General features: G+C 52.2%; 8 protein-coding genes across 8 annotated transcripts; 4 read left to right on the forward strand and 4 right to left on the reverse strand.

Annotated features, from left to right (window-relative positions):
- Nucleotides 1–215: 215 nt before the first annotated feature.
- CC77DRAFT_1063881 (GroES-like protein) lies at nucleotides 216–1556 on the reverse strand (the record flags this gene model as incomplete). Its single annotated transcript, XM_018528672.1, has 4 exons — nucleotides 216–419; nucleotides 494–1131; nucleotides 1181–1308; nucleotides 1357–1556. 4 exons carry the CDS (start codon nucleotides 1554–1556, stop codon nucleotides 216–218), a joined length of 1170 nt encoding a protein of 389 aa, XP_018383313.1.
- Nucleotides 1557–2035: 479 nt separating this feature from the next.
- On the forward strand, nucleotides 2036–4356 carry CC77DRAFT_1033210 (hypothetical protein; the record flags this gene model as incomplete). Its single annotated transcript, XM_018526785.1, has 4 exons — nucleotides 2036–2204; nucleotides 2283–3388; nucleotides 3439–3671; nucleotides 3720–4356. 4 exons carry the CDS (start codon nucleotides 2036–2038, stop codon nucleotides 4354–4356), a joined length of 2145 nt encoding a protein of 714 aa, XP_018383314.1.
- Nucleotides 4357–5190: 834 nt separating this feature from the next.
- Nucleotides 5191–5910, forward strand: CC77DRAFT_1022777 (cytidine/deoxycytidylate deaminase family protein). The gene has a single exon (XM_018525536.1). The coding sequence runs from the start codon at nucleotides 5224–5226 to the stop codon at nucleotides 5899–5901; it is 678 nt and encodes a 225-aa protein (XP_018383315.1). The 5' UTR covers nucleotides 5191–5223; the 3' UTR covers nucleotides 5902–5910.
- Nucleotides 5911–6060: 150 nt separating this feature from the next.
- Nucleotides 6061–8548, forward strand: CC77DRAFT_241404 (SET domain-containing protein). The gene has a single exon (XM_018530822.1). The coding sequence runs from the start codon at nucleotides 6317–6319 to the stop codon at nucleotides 8288–8290; it is 1974 nt and encodes a 657-aa protein (XP_018383316.1). The 5' UTR covers nucleotides 6061–6316; the 3' UTR covers nucleotides 8291–8548.
- Nucleotides 8371–10880, reverse strand: CC77DRAFT_240796 (solute carrier family 6 protein). The gene is made up of 6 exons (XM_018530819.1): nucleotides 10380–10880; nucleotides 9838–10322; nucleotides 9544–9788; nucleotides 9267–9494; nucleotides 8836–9215; nucleotides 8371–8775 (listed from the first exon to the last, which is right to left on the reverse strand). The coding sequence occupies exons 1-6, from the start codon at nucleotides 10713–10715 to the stop codon at nucleotides 8452–8454; spliced, it is 1998 nt and encodes a 665-aa protein (XP_018383317.1). The 5' UTR covers nucleotides 10716–10880; the 3' UTR covers nucleotides 8371–8451.
- A 633-nt stretch (nucleotides 10881–11513) lies between these two features.
- CC77DRAFT_241452 (hypothetical protein) lies at nucleotides 11514–12780 on the reverse strand. Its single transcript, XM_018530823.1, has one exon. The coding sequence runs from the start codon at nucleotides 12661–12663 to the stop codon at nucleotides 11956–11958; it is 708 nt and encodes a 235-aa protein (XP_018383318.1). The 5' UTR covers nucleotides 12664–12780; the 3' UTR covers nucleotides 11514–11955.
- Nucleotides 12781–12898: 118 nt separating this feature from the next.
- Nucleotides 12899–13930, reverse strand: CC77DRAFT_941652 (quinone oxidoreductase; the record flags this gene model as incomplete). The annotated part of the gene is made up of 1 exon (XM_018534808.1): nucleotides 12899–13930. The coding sequence occupies one exon, from the start codon at nucleotides 13928–13930 to the stop codon at nucleotides 12899–12901; it is 1032 nt and encodes a 343-aa protein (XP_018383319.1).
- A 1228-nt stretch (nucleotides 13931–15158) lies between these two features.
- Nucleotides 15159–18695, forward strand: CC77DRAFT_941092 (hypothetical protein; the record flags this gene model as incomplete). Its single annotated transcript, XM_018534771.1, has 1 exon — nucleotides 15159–18695. The coding sequence occupies one exon, from the start codon at nucleotides 15159–15161 to the stop codon at nucleotides 18693–18695; it is 3537 nt and encodes a 1178-aa protein (XP_018383320.1).
- Between the last annotated feature and the right edge of the window lie 476 nt (nucleotides 18696–19171).

Genomic DNA, 19171 nt, shown 5'->3' on the forward strand with positions numbered 1-19171 from the left:
TGTTCGGCAAGTGATGTTCCGGCAGGTCGATCATTGTTACTGTGTGGGGTGAAATCACGATATGTTGGGTGGGGAAAGGCTATCGGCTCCGTTTCAAGGCAGTGGCGACCATCAACGCCCCTTCTTGCATACTCAACATACACGTCATTGACTCAGGAAGCTAGAGCTACCTCGCATCGAATTGATGATACTGAGAACACGGGTTCTATTGGAAACTACAGTACATTATCCACATCATCAATAATCTGCACCTTGATACTTCCATTGCTCAAGTCCCCGCATGTGTGCAAAGCTTCCAGTGCCTTCTCCAAAGGGAATGTGTGACTAACAAGTGGCTTCAGATCAAGAATACCACCAGCCAAACATTGCAAGCCCGAGGGCCATGTGTCGCGGTAGCGATTGATGAATTTGAGATCGATCTGTAGCAGCAGTCAACGGAGAATGTCCAAGATATACTTGCAGAAATGAACCTAGTGAAGTACAGAGCACATACCTCAGCCAGACTTAGATGCATGAAGGGTAGGTTGTTCATGATCTCCTTCCCTACGCCGATTACCATTACCGTGCCACCCCTTCTCGCTGTGTACGCCGCGGTGACAACACTGCTCTCCACACCCGTACACTCCAACACAGTTTCTGGTGCACCATACTCGCCAACATTCTCAAAGTCGAAAAGTTCCCTGATCTTTTTGGCATTGCCCTGCGCGTCAAGACTTCGATCAACCTGGTAGGTGGCGACCGTCGGTACGAATTGTTTTGCAAACGCCAGTCGCTTAGGCTCAAGATCCGTAATGACAAGCGGATGCGCTCCACTCGCTCTCGCTGCAGCCAGCGCGATGAGACCAATTGGCCCAGCACCGCAAATCACCGCACCGCGGCCGAGGGACAGACCTGCTGACTTGATGCCATGCATAACAACGGAAAGCGGTTCGAGCAGCGCGCCTTCCGCATACGAAACGCTAGACGGAAGCTTGTGACACCACTTCGCGGGGTGCGTCTTGTAGCGCTGGATAGTACCGTGATATGGATAGACACCTGCAAAATGGACGTCTTCACAAAGGTTGTATCGGCCGTCCAAGCAAAGAAAGCATGAGCCACATGGAACACCAGGCTCGACTGCTACGCGATCACCTGGACTAAACATCAGTACTGGAGAATGAATTCAAGGCGTCGAACACACCGGGCTTGAGAGTTGTAACGTCTTCACCAGTTTGTAGGACAATTCCTGCCGCTTCATGTCCAAGAATACAGTCGCCTTCGACGATGAGTGAGCCTATTCTCCCAGCCTTCCAAAAGTGAATGTCGGATCTGACACCTTATTAGCCTTGACAACCCCTCTGTGTTAAAACTTCGTACCCGCAAACACCTGTAGCTTTGATATGCAGCAATACTTCTCCCCTCTTTGGCGCGTACACAGGCGCCTCTTGCAGCTTCAAATTGTGGTCTGCGGTAACTTGTAACGACGGGTTCGGCAATGGTGTTTTGATAGTTGCCTGTGTGGTAGCGGTAGGCTTTGCGTTGGACGAAGTAGATTCAGGTGCCAGTGCCGGGGCCATGTCTGCTTGCTGAAGCTCAATCATCGAAAGCAAGGGCAAGCGCTGTCAAAGGATAGACACGCACCAAGTAGCCCCACATGTTCAGCGCGTCATGTTGCCATTCTGGCGAGAAAGGAAGTCCCGTCCTCGCAACGGGGATCAGCATGTGCAGTAGTCCGTGGCGAAATGCGGGGAAGCCTTCAGTGGGATTGACAAAGTAGTGTGTTGGTGGCACTGGTTACCGTAATTGATCTAGTCGTGGTTGTCCCGTCCAATGGGAATCGAGAAGACGACGTGTATTCCCGCAAGAGCGACGCGTCGGATTACCAAATGTGGAAAGCCCGGCCAACTGTTCTGGATATACGTCGAAGATTAGTTTTCATAGCAGCACAAGAGATACCTAGAAACGATACTCCTGTTAGTCCTTTCAGATTTATAAGTCTACTAATATTCGCGTGGTGAAGTTCATACCTCGCATTTCCCTCTCACAAAGACACAAAATGCATACATCGCAAGATTCACCGCAAGTGAACGGCTCGACCGGTTACGGTCAGAACGTCGTAGATGGACTGAAAAAAGAGGCGAAGTTGGAACAGTCATCGGTCCAAAAATTATCGAAAGAGCAAGATCATGTTTTGAAAACCTTCAGACTGCTCATTGCGGATCTGTGTCAACAGTTCAATGGCGGGCATCCCGGGTAAGCAGTCCAACAACCTTCGAAATCATAGGACTAAAGATATGATAGAGGCGCCATTGGTATGGCTGCGATTGGTGTCGCACTGTGGAAGTATGCCATGCGATATGCACCGCACACACCTACGTACTTCAACCGGGATCGATTCGTCCTATCAAACGGCCACACATGTCTTTTCCAATACACCTTCCTCCATCTCACAGGGTATAAAGCCATGACTTTCGATCAACTGAAGTCGTATCACTCAGATCGCGTCGACGCTCTTTGTCCAGGACATCCTGAAATTGAACATGAAGGCATTGAGGTGACGACTGGCCCGTTAGGACAGGGTGTAGCTAACGCGGTGGGTCTGGCAATGGCGACAAAGAACCTGCAGGCGATTTACAACAAGCCAGACTTCGACGTGGTGTCGAACCACACATGGTGTATGATCGGAGACGCGTGCCTTCAAGAAGGTGTTGCCTTAGAAGCAATCTCTTTCGCTGGCCATCTGAAGCTGAACAACCTTACCATTATTTACGACAACAACCAGGTCACTTGCGACGGTTCTGTCGATTTGACCAATACTGAGGACGTGAATGCCAAGATGGCGGCATGCGGCTGGGATATCATCGACATTGAGGATGGCTGTTTCGACATTGAGGGCCTTGTTGAGGCTCTGAACAAGGCACGATCATCTACTGAGAAGCCCACATTCATCAATGTCCGAACGGTAATCGGCCTTGGCAGTGCTGTTGCAGGCGATGCAGTTGCGCATGGCGCAGCTTTCGGCGCAGCGGATGTAGCCAACATGAAGAAAGCTTACGGCTTCAATCCCGAGGAGCATTTTGTTGTTAGCGATGAAGTGCGCAGGTTCTTTGAAGATATTCCGGCGAGGGGCGAGGAGCTTGTAAAGTCCTGGGAGAAGAAAGTAGACGAGTATCTAAACAAGTATCCGGAGGAGGGAACCGACTTCAAACGCAGGGTGGAAGGTCGCCTGACAGAGAACTGGAAAGATCTGGTTCCGAGCTCATTTCCCGATGCGCCGACGGCAACGAGAAAAGCGTCGGGCCTGGTCTTCAATTCGATCGCCGAGAAGATAAACAACTTCATGGTCGGCACAGCGGATCTGTCGCCCTCGGTCAATATGATTTGGAAGGGCAAGGTCGATTTCCAGAATGTAAGTGTTGCACTCTTCCCTCTGAGAAGCAGGTCGCTGACAAGTCTCAGCCTGATCTGAAGACAACATGCGGGATTGTAGGCAACTACAGCGGACGGTACATCCATTACGGTGTGCGGGAGCATGCCATGTGTGCCATCTCCAACGGTTTGGCAGCTTTTGCGCCCAACACGTTTATCCCTGTCACATCCTCTTTCTTCATGTTCTACCTCTATGCAGCACCGGCTGTTCGAATGGGCGCGCTGCAACAGCTCCAGGTCATACATGCGGCGACACATGACAGGTAGCATCCCCAGAGCTCTTCAATGGTTCCTCACTGACATCAACATAGCATTGGAATGGGCGAAGACGGTCCAACTCATCAGCCAATTGAACTCGCAAACCTCTACCGCGCTATGCCCAACCTATTGTACATTCGACCGGCCGATAGCGAGGAGACTGCCGGAGCGTGGATCACAGCGATTGAGGCGAATAACACGCCGACCATCATCTCGACATCGCGGCACACTCTTCCTCAGCTTGCACAGACGAAGCGGGATTCGGTCGCGAAAGGTGCATACGTAATCGAGGAGGTTGAGGATGCGGATGTGACGCTTATTGGTGTCGGTGCAGAGCTGCATCATGCGGTCGATACAGCGAAGGAGCTGAAGGCGAAGAACATTAAAGCACGCGTCGTGAGCTTCCCGTGCCAGCGGCTATTCGATGCCCAGTCTACACAATACAGGCGAGAGACTCTAAGAAGACATCGCGGCATTCCAGCTGTCGTTATTGAGCCGTATGCGCCAAACGGATGGGAGAGGTATGCCGATGCAGCATGTTGTGTAAAGCGCTTCGGTCACAGCTTGCCAGGCAAAGCAGCCTACAAATACTTTGGCTTCGATGTGCCTGCGTTGACGGCGAAGGTAGAGAACTACCTGCAGCAGGTGCGCGACGATCCACTATTGAAGGGCGAGTTTGTCGATTTATGAGTTTCGCGAGCTGTAAAACAGATAGTTAATGAATTGTACATGTACTCCGTTACTTGTCCTCGGTTGATGCATAGTCGTCATCGGGTTTCGCTGTCTCGGTTGATGTGGGGAAGATTGCTAGGACGCAACGCGTTGAGCTGGTGGACGTGTTCCGCGCTTGCTCTGTATTCGGCTAGCGTCTCCATGTGGGCACCTTGTCGTCAGCTACCCTTCGCAGTCGTAACTTCCATGCCTCCTCCTCTATACTTTGAGATACACTTGCGCCCCACGGAAGACGAGAGCAGTTTGGAGAATGTGTTATTAGAATGAGGCAGTCTACAGCTCTGATGACATCATACCAGCCTCCTAATATTCCAAGATCAAGACAGGATATTTCCTTCCATTAGCACAAGAGATCAGCCATTGTATAATCTTAAGTGAACAGGAAGCTTGATTTGTATTATCAACTGGTCCGCTTCAACGGGAAACCGACCAGAATGAAAAAAAGACTCCAGCGATCATTCTCTAAAGAAAGGTATGTGATATATTCTGAGCGTGCTTTTGGACAATGGGCATGATATAGCAATGCCCCTAGAACAGCACACTGCGAGGCTTTTCAGCAACTAAGGACCTATAACTCAAGAGCTGGAGAAAGATCGAATGCGTACAGAACGTAGGTGGACGGCGACGCCCCGCTATAAACATATCGGTAAGCCCCGCACGTACGCCACCGGCAGCCCCCGACGTGAGTAACACGATCAACGAACACTTCGAACGATAAGCGAAACAGCATTCGCGGTCAAAAACGACTATAATCCCATTCCAAGACTGACATTGCAGATCTCGCAACATCAAATTCTAGCACGTCTTCCCATTGCCAGTCACGAAATGTCCTCCGACACAACTTCAACATCTCTACCGCCTGAGAAGCTCGTCTCGCAACTCTTATCTACGATAGAGGAAAGGATCATACCTTTGACGCAGAAAGGCGTCTCGAGCGGCTCTAAGCTCTTCGGCGCCGCTATTCTGGCCCGTAAAGACCTTGCACCATACACGCTTGCCACAAACAACGAACGCATATCACCTCTCCTACATGGCGAGATAAACTGCATCCAACAGTTCTGCACTGTCGACTTCCCTGATCCGTCAACACGACCTCATCCGGCCAAAGACTGCATCTTCCTCGCTACCCACGAGCCTTGTTCTCTCTGTTTAAGCGGCATTACTTGGGCGGGTTTCAACGAGTTTTACTATTTGTTCACGTATGAGGATAGTCGGGATCTATTTGGGATCCCGTATGACATCGACATCCTGCAAGAGGTATTTAGGGTGCAGGGGGAAGGCGAAAACGAAAAGCAGGTACAGAGCAGGCAACTGTACAATCGCAAGAACAAGTTCTTTACCGCGAAGAGCTTTGCTGACGTCGTCGGAGAGATTCATGATCGAAGCGAGAGGGAGAGGCTATTAGGCGAGATTGAGAGGGTCAAAGGTTTGTATAACAGTCTAAGTGAGACATATCAAAAGGGCAAAGAAGCGGGTGCAGAAAGCTCAAGTGTATGGAAGTAGATTGCTTGAAGCTCGGATTACTATATAGTGATAGTGAGGTCTGTGTTGGCAACGATAGACTTTATGAGCGGCTTCGAGTTCCGCTCCCAAAGGTGTCGCTTCCTGCCCCACATTTATCGATAACAAATTTCAGTTAGCTTCGACCCCTCCGGGTGCACTTGGTGTCGAACTTCAAGTAGAGAGCATCTGACTCTAGCAGAATTAAATTCTGTCAGCTGAAATCCACTTCACGCCCTGTACTCCTGAATTTCTGTTCCTCACCGAAGCAATTTTCCTGTCATTTCGTTGGCGGATACATCAGGATTGACTGCGAGGCAATCCGGAAACGTTCACAATCGGCACGCAAGAAAGATTTTTAGTAACACCTGCGGAAAGTTGAGAGATTGGCCAGAGAACAACGCGATAGGTTGCAAATATGGCAAACAGCCAGCGTGAAGACAACACGATATACTTAACGGAGAAAGAGGCGGAGCGGATACAGAAGACAGTCAAAGAACGATTAGAAAAGTGCAAGGAGCAAAGCGGAAATGTAAAGGCTCCGAGGGACAAGCTAGCTGCTCACCAGCAGGCCACGGGCGCAGCTCTCATGGCAGACATGGGAGGTGCACCGGATCCGGATATGATGCAAACCCAAGGCAAGACTTCAACTACGATCCCTGTCATTGGCGTAGGCCAGCCATATCCTCCATGCACGACGCCACTGTCAGATTTGAAGCCGATGAAAATGGCAGATCTGAAGATGGAGACGCATCACCGAGGCTACAAACTGGTTGTAAAGCGAGAGAGCCCAGTAGTTACACTCGTCGCGAGGTCGTGGACTATGGTTCAGGATGAGGACGGAAGCGATGCAGAACGTCTGGAGATATTGCTGCACAAAACACGGTACAGCGAAGATGTGTTGGAGTCCACAAAGCAGTTCATTATCAAAGAGCCTTACTTTACCCTCACTGAACAGGGAGAGCCTACTCTTCGAATCGATCATCCCTCTGACCTAGTCATCTGCCACGAAGAGGGCACCAAAGATTGGGCTGATGCAGCGGCAGCGGAGAAGGCAGCTACACGCTTCAAAACTCAGGGCAACAACGCACTTAAGAAGCAGGATCTCCCACTAGCCCACGAGAAGTACACCACAGGCCTGGCGATCGCAAAGCAGGACATCGTCGCAGGAGAGAATCCCGATCTAGCGCGCGACATTTTTCGGAATCGTGCTTATGTCAACCTGCTACTAGGTCGGCTAGACGAAGTGAAGACTGACGCACGAGCTTCACTAACCGGAAGAGACGATCAGAAATCAAAGGAACTAGATAGCAAAGCTTACTACCGCGCTGGGTCAGCCTCGTACAACCAGAGCCGCTGGCAGGAAGCCAAACGTTTTTTCCAAGAAGCACAGAAGCTCACCCCGGACGACAAGGACGCCAAAGTACAACTAAAGAAGATTGAAGCGCGTCTACGCGAGGAAGAAGCAGGAGGCTACAATCTAATGAAGATCAGGACCGGTCTCTCAAAAGCCCGATCAAGAGTTGACGCTGGAAACTTTATCAAAAACACTGTAGTCAAAGACAGCCCAGGAAAGGGCCGCGGACTATACGCTACCCGTGACCTCGCCCCTGGCGAGACTGTCATGTGCGAAAAGGCCTTTTGCGTAGTATGGGGTCACGAAGAAGACACTCTTACAGCTATGACGTATGACATCCGCGACGACCGTATTCGCGTCGCACCCGTCGGTCTCGCAAAAGCGCTCGTTCAGAAATGTCTCAACCAGCCATCTCAAACTGAAGACCTAATGGATCTCTTCGGTGACTATCAAGGCGAAGGCAGCGATGTATACTCAAACGAGGATGGCCCCGTCGTAGACATCTTCCGGGTCCACGACATCATGTCGCGCAACGCCTTCGGGCCTGGAAGTCAGTTTGGAGAAGAGAGCGCGAGAAATGCTAGTACAGGTCTTTGGCGTCACGCTGCATATATCAACCACTCCTGCCTCGCCAACACAACAAAGGAGTTTGCGGGCGACATGATCATCATCCGCGCTACGGAGCCTATTAAAGCTGGCGAGGAAATTTTCCACCCCTACGATGCTTCGCTTGACTATGAAACGAGACAAGGGTTCCTGGAAAGGACATGGGGTTTCAGATGTGTATGTAAGCTTTGTGATGCGGAGAAAGAGGATGGACAGGAGATCAGGGATAAGAGGATGGAGCTGATGGGCGAAGCGGATGCTTTTATCGACAAGACGCCTTGGGCTGGCGCGAAGAGAGTGGTACTTAGGAAGGCGGCTAATATTTTGAAGAGTCTTGATGCGACGTATGATGAGGGAAGGTGGGAGGGGCTGCCTAGGAGACATACGGAGGGAATCAAAGCGTGGCTGGTGAAGGCTAGTCCGCGGTAAGGTTGACATGGAAAGTTCGCAAAGTGCGTATTTGGGTCAGGGAAAAAGTAGAATCCATCGATTATTGTGATGCTAGAAGATGAACGATCGTCTGTTTACTAGCTACGGGCTTTCCTTCTATTCAACAGAAGATCGGTACAGGAAACTGTCACAATGATTGCTTAATGCTTCATCGATACCTTGGGCTCCGTCATAGGGTCGGCAGTGTACGGTGGCACTCCACTCTCTTCACTACTGATTGTTATGATCTCATTTGAGTTGTCAATCGTCTCCATTGGCGCAACTGGCTTTTCGCCCAGGGGAATCTTCGCGGAAGGGATGATCCAGTTGAACCAGGACGGCATTAAAAGACCCAATACAATCGTTGGTAGAACGAGATGAACGATGCTGAAGCCATAGATCATGATGGGGTCGTACATATGCGTTTCCGTGAACTTCGGATAGGCGAACGAGAGGACAATGGCAAGGATAGGACCGGAGATGTACTATGAAACAATCTTATTAGCGCGGTGCAATCATGAGCAATCAACTTTTTGTGAACATACCTTCATGATAGCAGCCCAAAAATAAGGGATATTCCAGTTCTTTCCGACGCCAATGAGAACATTGAGATCCCTAGTAAGCTGATTTCCAGGATAGAAAGCTACCCACCAGAAACGGCTCATGAACTTGCTGTTACCCCAGAAACGTGGGGCGGGGATACCAGGTGTTCTAGCAGCGAAGAGTGCGATGAAAGTGCTGGCAAAGAAGAAGGCAAAACCGACGCCAGCACCAATTCCAGGAGTGGAGCCGTAAGCAACGCGAATGCCAAGTCCTTGGGCGACAGCGAATCCGATGGTGTAGATGAGGTAGCTGGGCCAGCCGACCTGGTTCGCGACATCGCGGCAGCGGTAGAGCGATGTTGCGGCGAAGGTCTCGCACCATACTACAGATATGTTAGCGGACCATCCAATGCCGTCAGAAAGAGCATACGAACCTGTGAAGAAGAGGGCGACATCGTTAACGTATGTATCCACTGCATCAAGGGCTTGTAGACCAAACTCGGTGCAATAAATCAAAGAAATGAGCGCAGAGACAATAGTCACAATAGTGCAAACAGCCCAGCGAGGAATCTTGCAGCCCCAGTTTGTGTCGAGGATCAACGTAGTCATGACTTCGAGGAGAGAGAACGCGGAAGTGAGGCCGAGAAGGAAGAGCGTGAAGACTACTGAGTTAGCTCATGTCTCGAGTGCTGATCGTTCGCGGGTGCTTACAGAAGACTACGGAGAAAAACGGAGCGCCTGGCATCTGTGCTAGAGCTTCGGGGTATGTGATGAATCCTGTGACGAAAGTACCCAAGGCCTCGCCGCTGGAGGGGTCAATGCCTAGGTAGCCAATGACACCGAAGACTGAGAAAGCGGCAATGACCTCGACAGCGGAGTTGCTAAAGGCGATGATGAGAGCATCTTGCACGGCGTTTGAGTGTTGCGAGCAGTAAGATGCCCATGAAGTGAAGTACCTGAATGCGTGTCAGCGTACTTGCTTGTTGTGCCGCGTTTGAAGCTTACCCAAAGCCGACACCGATAGAGAAGAATATCTGACCGAAAGCCGCTTGCCAGATCTGCGGACTCTGGAGTGCGCTTGTCCTCCATGTAGCAAAGTACAATTTGATACCCTCTCCAGCATTAGGTAGAGAGACTCCACGACCAATAAGAATAATGATCAGAACCAGAGGAAGACCCATCGTAACGTAGATGACACGTCCAGTCATGCCTACACCCCTAAAAACGCACAACCAGGTGACAAACCAGGTGAAGATTGCCCAGCCTGCAGTCTCTCCCAGCATCCCGGTTCCCGTGTAACTAGTGTAAGAGGCGACACTGCCATCGGGGTTGAAGCTACCGGTCGATGCTGGGGCCGCGTTGGCAACTATGACTTCGGCAAAGTACTCGCTAAGGTCCGCCCCTTTCCATGGAAGGGGACTCTGGAACGATCGAGCAAAGTACTTCATGATCCAGGATAGGAGCGGTACATAGTAGGTGACAACGACATACTGAGAGTGGAAGATTAGCGTTTGTTCTGCAACTCTGTCAGACCCGAATCTGCTTACACCGTTGAATACGACGGCAAGACCAATGCCTTTGGCGCGCTTGTTGTTGCTGTGCCATGCCAACACAGGACCACCACGGTAGACGGTACCAAGCGCGATCTCCAAGACCAAGACGGGAAGGGCAACGAAAAAAAGAGCGATGAGGTACGGAATGAAGAACTGAAGACCGTAGTTGTTGTACACGACTGATGGGAATCGTAGCAGGTTACCAAGACCAACGGCACCGCCCATGGCGCAAAGAACGAATTGAACACGGTTGCCGAACACATCGCGGCCATCTTCCCCTTTTTTCGAGTCTGGCGAGAGCTTCAAAAGGATTTTCTTGATTGCTCCCATCTTGACGTCCAAGGCGAGAAGATATGAATTGTGAGAACAACAGGAGTTGTGTGGTGAGTCTCAGAGTCGACCGTAAGACTGGCGCAGTTGATCCCGGTATATAGAGACATACTATCTGACCATCCTCTCTTGGATTCCTGTCTCACCAAGCACTGCCCAGCCCGAGCAATCGCCCACCTTCCTTCTACAAACATCACTACAACTGTGGCGTACATCTCCAAGACTTCCCCAGATTCTTCGCACAGGCTCAGCTAGCTCCAGGCGTGCCCTACAGGCCGGATACAACGGATCCCAAGTGATCAGCAGCTTCATCTTGGTTGGATGATTCAGATTAGACAAATGCCAGCTCCGTACCATGTTCTCGGACGTGGCGCTGGTCCTGTGTTAGCGTGCCAGCCACGAGGGGTAGTGATATCGTCAGGTCACTACGATAAGTCTTGGGCCTGAGGGCGGGGTCTTGGCACGCGTTCGAATACACACACGCGACAGGTGAGGCCATCCAGATCCGGGGTAATGCTCGAAAATCGACCATACACTGCGAGTAATATCAGCGTTGGCTGAGAGCTAGACCGTGCATTTGTTATCTGTAAGATGGCACCCGGCTACACGGCACTGACTTGGCACTTGGAAGCCCGATGGCCTGGGCCGGGCGTAAAGTCGCTCCGACTACTGTGTACTTTGGTATGAGCCCTTGATGAAACGATGTGTTGGCGTTGGTAATGATGATAACGATGGCGGTCGCTTGACTGTGTCTATGATCCGGCGGTTACCAGCGGGTGACGGTCCTCGCAAAGCATCGGTCCATGTGTACGTCGCGTAGAAGCGAGGGTCTCTGGGGGCTATCTGGAGGGCCAGTCTTGCGTGCCTCTTGTGCCTGCTCTTTTTCTCAGTGCGCTAGTCGTACGCGTACATGAGAAGCATGCTCTGGAATAGTTGAGGAATTGTCCAAGTATCGCATTGATCTGAACGGACGGGAAAAAGGCAAGTTTCATCGATCGTGGAGAACAGTTCTGGAGGCGCGAATTGTAGGGGCATGGCTACCTGCTATATATCAACGAGGTGTAATGAGATCGCTCGTAGGGCGCGTTGCGTGAGAGTGGAGCTAGCGCCGATTCCGGGATCATCGGACCCATCTCAGGACAAAATATGCGGAGAACTTCCAACCTCATCATTGCGGCGCCCACAAGAGTTGGCAATTCAGCAATGTACATACTGGATGGTCTGCAAGTTACTACAGCGCTTAAATTCCTTGCCATAGTCCCAGAATGCCCTCTTCACCATCCCCGAGCACAGGATCCTTCCTTGGCACCTTTACATGCCAAACCTCTCCCTCCTTTCCATTATGCTCACCTCCAACAGCGAAATCCCAAACACCACCGTAAGGATATGCGCCCATCATCATGAAATTCTTCTCGACCTCGACACTCTCAAAGAACTTTCTTCTCTCTCGCTCCTTCTCATCATCAATCTCTGCTGCCCGACCCTCTTCAACATCCTTTGGTTGATAGAACCCGAGCTTTTCATTATGTGGTTTTGGAAGAAACGTCTTGTGGCTTACTCCAGCAGGTATGATAAAAACGTCGCCAATCCTCGCTTCAATGTCTATGCCGCCTTCTTCACCATCTGCTCTATCTCCTGGTGAGTGCTTTCCCTGGGTCCAGGAGGGTGAGTCGGCAACACCGAAGCGGATGGTGGCACCTTCGCCTGAGATGACAGTCATGGCTTCATGTGTGGTGGAGTGATAGTGGGATTGGATATCCAGACCGTATTTTGCTATCCATTGCGTTTGCCAGCCATTTGAGGCGTAGAGATCTAGTATTTGAGTAGTTTTGAAGGTGGGCGATGATACTAGATCGCGGAGTAGACCTGGGTAGTGGAGTAGTGGATAGGGGGAGTTTGGGATAAGCGGCGTTGGAGGGAGTTTGTAAGAGTTTACTTTTATTCCCATTGCGAAGAGTGATATGTTGAGGTAGTTCGGCTGGTATCACTGAACGGATAGGTGGATGGGATATATCTGAGGAAACACTTGCCCGAACGGGAAGTGACAGCGCGGGGTTTGACGTCAGAACCGTCGTAACGGCAATGAAGCCGAGACGGTTGCGCTCCCGACACATAAGAGAAATATCAATGTATACGTTTGGATAGGCGAATACTTTTAATCTATCGATACCACGTTTCTCTGATCAGAATTCCAAAGCAACCTTCCCAATCGCTTTTCCACCTTCAATGATCTCATGAGCTTTTCTCAAGCCATCTTCATCGACCTTCAGCTTCTGCATGCAATGACACTTCACTTTCCCATCATCTAGCATTTGAGCCAATTCTTCGAGAATTCTTCCGTGAGTCTCAACGTCGACTCCGTAATACGGTTTTGTGCCCAACAATGCCCAAGTGAACGTAAGGCTCTTTGCCATGAATTCGGTGCCATACATTGGCATCTCCTTGTCTTGAACAATAGAACATACTCTTCCGAAGGGTGCACAAATCTTAGCTGCAGGTGCGAGATAGCCGGACATTGGCGTGTGCGTGATGAAGACGTATTTGATGGGGACGTCGAGCTTTAACTTTTCAACTTCTTCTGTAATGTCTTTGTGATGGTTGATGGTATGCATGGCGCCTCCTACGTCTTTTGAAAAATTGACTGTCTCTTCTCTAGACGCTGTAGTGACTACAACAGGGAGGTTGAGAACACGACGCGCGATCTGACTTGCTACGCTGCCAACGCCTCCTGCTCCGTTGATGATCAAGATGCCAGCCTGTTCGTTCTTCTGAATCTCCATGCGTTCCACGAGTGCTTCATACGCTGTGATCCAAGTCAAGGGCATGGCAGCAGCCTGTCCCCAGTCCAGACTCTTTGGTTTCAGTGCCACGGCTCTCGAATCTACCAGCTGGTATTCAGCGTTGCTTCCTTGTCGGATTGGGGAACCAGAGTAGTACACCTCGTCGCCAGACTTGAAGTTCGTGACAGCAGATCCAACACTTTCTATCACGCCAGCGCCGTCAAAGCCAAGGATTTGAGGAAGCTTGGGTGTTCGTTCGTAGTAGTCTGGATAGTCATCGTAGGTCCCAGCGCGCGCCTTGGTGTCGACTGGATTGACAGAGCAGGCTTTTACGCGCACGAGAATGTCATGGCCTTGCGGGTCGGAGGGTTTGGGAATGTCGATTGATTTGAGGTTGGTGATGGGACCATACTCGGTTACTGCAATAGCGTGCATGTTGTAGAACAGATTTTACCTTGGATGTGTTGGTGTGAAAATGCATGTCGGCGAACGTGTTTGAACTTTTATAATGTCTCCATGACTGCACTCTTCCGAGCATCCTCCGAGCATCCGCACGTAGAAATGCCATCAGAGGCTCGTGACGTCACCTTCATAGCGTGATCTCTAGCTATGCGCTGGGAGGACCCGAGACCGCCGACTTCAACCGTTGTCACCAAGACGGGTGGTGTAGTTTGACACGTTTGAGGCCAGTGTGCAATCTTGATCAACGACCGTTGGAATGCATGCGTGGATAGTGCGTCTGAAGATACGACGCAGGCTAGCTATCCGGTGAAAGGTACAAAGTACAAAGGTACAAAGAGACTTGAGCACATGATTGCAAGTCGATGCGGGTCGCGGAGTACCGTCACATACGTGGTGCACGGAAGAGGGGTTGCGTGCCGTAGACGCAGGTTGGGACGAGAGAGGGCTGTGGTGCAGAAAAGCAGCGTGTTGGGCGGGATGACTGGCGCGATTGCTGGCACAAATCCCTGCGATAAGGCGAATGAGATCATGGTGAAGCGTTAGCTGACATGGCCGTCTCCAACCACAGCGGCTTCGCATGGTAATGTCGGTGGTAGTAGTAATAATTGTTGCTTTTCTAAACACACAATCGCCACCACGGCACCTGTTTTTCTGTTCCCCTAACACAGTCGCCCAAAAACCGACGCGATCACTGAGGCCATCTGGACCCCCGGCCGCTATCACCGCCGAAGCTTGGAAAGCCACCAATTCGGCGCGCGCATCGATTATTGCGCAGTGACCTGCTCCTTCCGCACACCAACGTCCCGTCTCCAAATTCCGCCTCACTCGCCATACCGTGCCCACCCCCGAGTCTCCTTCGCCGGGTCTGCCGCCGTCGCAAATTGTCCTGTCCATCGTGCGTCCGCTTAATCGCATCGTGAACGGCTGGCTTGGCACGGCCATCCCGAGGCTACCTGCGTCACCACCACCCAGCGCCCTGCACCGACGGCAGCCTGCATACGTCTCGAGTGCTGCGACGTGGGCACAGCGACAGCAGCGTCGCATGTAGAAGAACACGGCCGTCTTGCGCTCGCGGGTCATGGCTTCTTCCTAACAACGACAGAAGAGCCACCTTGCAGCGGTACACGGGCCAGCAGCGACAGGGACGGCAAAGGAGGATTAGGGTTTCGAGTGCGCCCTCGCTATGAGGCGCCTGGCTACCATGTCCCAACCTGAGCCCGACGTCTATGCCATGCTCGAGTCGTCTTTCCAACCCTCCCCGAACCTACGCCAGACGAAGCGCCTGCCGCTCCGCACCGACGACTACCGCACCTACTCGAGAGCTGCAGCGCCCCTGAAACGAGACTATTCATACACCACACAAGCTACCGATGACACCGAGTCGACCATCGAAAGCGACCACAACACGCCGCTCCCCTCGCCCGGCCTGCTCAAGGGAGCAGACAGCGGCCTCCCGCCCACGCCGCCCACAGCTTCCCAGGACGGATCCTCCACCCAAATGCCCGAGCAACTGCCACTTGCCGACAGCGTACGCAACTCGCTCATTTCACAAAAGTCGTCCCTCAGCACTCCAGTCAATGCGCGCAGTCCTCCCACGCCCGATCCCAGTCCGCCGCGAACCAACGCCTCGAATGCTTCCAACGCTACCAATGCTACCAATGCCACGCTCGAACGACCGCCCATATACACATATCCCTCCTCAAGAGCGGACTCTTTCCAGACTGCTAGAGAGGACCCCTTCTCCTCGGATCGCGACGACAGCAGATCAGTGACACCCGCCAACGACAGGCTGAGCACTGTCGAGGAAGACCGAGGACTGGGCCTGGCATTCGAACACGACCAAAGTGATGTCACGCCGACCAACATCCAAGGCCCCTACTTCCCCGCTACTGAACAGGTGGATTCAACGGTCGGTGCTGAGGAAAACAAGGGTCCCCAGGTGGTCGAGGATATCCCAGATCGGGAGTGGAACACAGACCTCATGCGCAACGTAACGGTTCGCAGAAAACGCAGACCCGACTACAATTCTCCTCGCAAAGTATCCGCCCCAGAACCCGTCGCAAAGCCTGTCGCGCCCGTCGCAGAACCCATTGCCGAATCCGCCCCTGCCGTCACCATCGTCGAAGCCGCCTCCCCAACTCCAAGCAACAGAGCGCGACGCGCTTCCAGTCTGCGCGAACGCGTCGAGGCCAGCCACAACAGTCCCGTTACGCCGTCCATCGAGAACTTTGCGCATTCCATAGGGTGGCCCTCGGAGGGCGAAGGCATGTCGGCTGGGAAGCATCGCGATTCAACCAACAAGCGACTCTCGACAGCGTCAGTGGCTTCGACAGTAGTATCGGCCCATGTTATCATCACTCCGCCGCGAAGAACACAAACACTACGACACTCAGGACGGAACATGGCATACAGAAGAGACATCAGCGCGCCTTCGGAGCTTGGATCCGGAGCCTACTCAAATCGCAATTCGGTCATTTCCCAGTACGACGACGTGCCGCCTCGTCGCCTAGTGCACAAGAGGACCAACATTGCCGACAGGAGCGCGAGGTTTAGCACTGACTCCGATGTCAGTTCTCAGCGCATCATGTCTCCGTCTCTGTCGTTGCGATCGAGGACTATCGATAGCTCGGCGCATACACAGGCTCATCAGGAATCCTTACGGAACGTGCTACAACCTGCCGCGGACATACTGAGTCGACACAGCACAATTGCCCGATCAGGTGGCAGTTACCACAAACGAGTAAACTCAGCACCTGAACCCACAAGACGAACGCTGTCTTCGAAACCAAGGAACTTTACAGAGATCCTGCCGTCCGAAAGTCCAAGGCCGATTGAAACTACACAACCGCCTGTGGAGCGAGCACCATCGCCAACCCTTTCACCGAAGCCACGCCGAGCATCACCGACGTCGCGGAAAGGTCGACGACAAGAACCAGTGGTCACTGATGTGGAACTCCCAGGCGGTCTCGACAAGACCCTGTCCGATCTTCCTGACCAGGGTGTAGATGGACCAGCCGAACGCGATGTCTTCATGGGAGCGAGTCATCCTGTCGAAGACGCTCGTGTGCCGTCTGCGCTGACAGACAGAGTCAGACGCCTACTTGCGGCTCGTGAGACTGCAGAGGAAGCTACCCTCGTCGTTGATGCAAAGCAGAACCCTGCTACATCCGAGAACCTAGAGAAGTTCTCGCCGTTGAAAGATAGTGAGCCTCAGCGTCAACCATCAAGGCCAACTTCATGGGCGAAGCGGGCATCTCTACACCAGGAGAGCGCTTCCTTGTCTCCTGACGCGGCTGTCCGGCCCGTCGTAGACGATCGTGTATACACACCAGAGATGAAACGCCGCAGCCAGGCATCGCGACCTGACTCTGGAGACCACGGCCGCGTTAGTTTCGATCGATCCGCTTCGCGATCTGCTTCTCGGACTGAAGAGCATGCTAATGCCCGCCACCTGTACTCTCAATCGACGCCATTCTCCCAGTTCTCCGATACAGTCGAAGTCACCGAGGCAACTGCTGTGAGCATCTATCCCCACAACAACAACTCTCTGCTCGTTGTGCAGCAATCGCGTGGAAACTCCCTGTTGCCAGAGCAGCGTCAACTACAGGACGTCCGAGAGGTGCGGGCAACACCTACACCGCCGTTTGTGGATGCAGACGAAGCACCTCAGGAGGCTCGCGAAGAGACTGATGAACCATACCCCCAGCCAACTTTGACCTTTGAGCCCTCAACCCCTCCGATGCAGTCTGACCTCCCCCAGCCCGACGGCGTAGACTCGCCTCTTGAAAACCCTCGAGACCCGCCAGTGCCACCTAAAATCAACTTCATTCCTCCTACACCCATGGAAGAGCTCGAGAAGGAGCTGGTACCTGGGCCACCAGGACCTCCTGAGCGATCTGATTCCCACCCCCAACGGCGACTATCTGTTTTGCAGCGAGCTCGGCGGTACTCTGACAATCTCATCACACCGCTTTTCGCTCGCGCTTCAAACAACCGAACCCGATACGCTAGTGAGTCTCACGGACACACTCACCGAAATCCCTCAGTCCCCAGTGTCAATGACGAAGATGGCACACTTCATCCTTTCTGGCGCCCGCGCGGTTTCTGGGACGGCTTTGAAGACGGTGACTCAGAGAGCGACGAGGAAGAAGGCCTGCCCCAGGGTGGCGACACCAGCGACATTGAAGATCCAGAGCCGGAGCCGGAGCCACCACGACCACGGCGTGCCAGCACTCTCGGCAACAAGCTGAAGGGCGGTTTCCGTGGCTCAGGCGGCTTCCTCATCGGCAACTCTCTCGGCGTTGAACGTGCGGGCACGAACAAACGTCGTCATCATGTCACTCTTCCACCACACTTCCGAACCCCACGCACAGCTGGCCATTTGGCGGAGCCCAAGGTCATTATCCAAGCACCCACACAGCCCCTGGGCCGTCACCGCGGCGGTGGCGTTACCAAGCGTCGTTCTAGCCACGACCTCCGTCGCAGCGCTTCCGTGCCAGACAACATGTCGACCGTCTCCTACGAGTACGAACAGTCCCGTAGAAGCCGAGGCTCCTGGCGCCAAGGCAAGAGCCTTCCAGGTCTGAAGAAATACCACGTCCAGTACATTGGCATATCTGGCGTTAAGGAGAGACTAAGGGAGCGCCGTACAGAAAAAAGGCGGGAGAAGATTAGACGTAGTATCGGAAGTAGATATTACGTCGACCCTGTGGCTCCTGGATCCGCATTTTCGCAATAGCTTTTTGATTTCCGACTCTTCGCGTTTTCCCTATTGACAGTAATTGGATTCCCCCTATTCGTTCATCCAGCACACACATATATATATCGCATACCCACCATCTTTTACGACGTCACGACCTGTTTGCATTTTGGCTATATACCTGGATAGGTTTGGGCTGGGAACCGGTTTTCCCTTTTAATCTCTTCTAGCTATTTAGCTAGCCTATCTTGTTTGTTTACATGGGAAGCGGGAGTGAGTTGAATTGCAGGAAAGCATCAAGTAACGACCTGCTTTACTTTAGCTTGTATATACTATGTAATCACCTCATGACAACATTCACCAATTTTACGCATACAAACAATTGCCTCAACATCAACATCTATATTCGACGACGACGAAAACGTCTGGTATATGGAAATAATCGCTAATGAACATGCCGATAATGCTAGCAATCAATCTTGATGCCCTTACTCCTTGCAGAATGATTCCCTACA

The sequence above is a fragment of the Alternaria alternata genome (genome assembly GCF_001642055.1).
Source record: "Alternaria alternata strain SRC1lrK2f unplaced genomic scaffold CC77scaffold_17, whole genome shotgun sequence".
Taxonomy (NCBI): domain Eukaryota; kingdom Fungi; phylum Ascomycota; class Dothideomycetes; order Pleosporales; family Pleosporaceae; genus Alternaria; species Alternaria alternata.

Excerpts from the sequence above, each read along its gene's own strand:
- CC77DRAFT_1022777 (XM_018525536.1), top strand. The coding sequence starts at position 5,224 with ATGTCCTCCGACACAACTTCAACATCTCTACCGCCTGAGAAGCTCGTC.
- CC77DRAFT_241404 (XM_018530822.1), top strand. The coding sequence starts at position 6,317 with ATGGCAAACAGCCAGCGTGAAGACAACACGATATACTTAACGGAGAAA.
- CC77DRAFT_241452 (XM_018530823.1), bottom strand. The coding sequence starts at position 12,663 with ATGGGAATAAAAGTAAACTCTTACAAACTCCCTCCAACGCCGCTTATC.
- CC77DRAFT_240796 (XM_018530819.1), bottom strand. The coding sequence starts at position 10,715 with ATGGGAGCAATCAAGAAAATCCTTTTGAAGCTCTCGCCAGACTCGAAA. Across the intron at positions 10,323-10,379 it reads TTGCCGTCGTATTCAACGGT|TATGTCGTTGTCACCTACTA; the intron begins GTAAGCAGATTC and ends TTCCACTCTCAG. Across the intron at positions 8,776-8,835 it reads TTTGGGCTGCTATCATGAAG|TACATCTCCGGTCCTATCCT; the intron begins GTATGTTCACAA and ends ATTGTTTCATAG.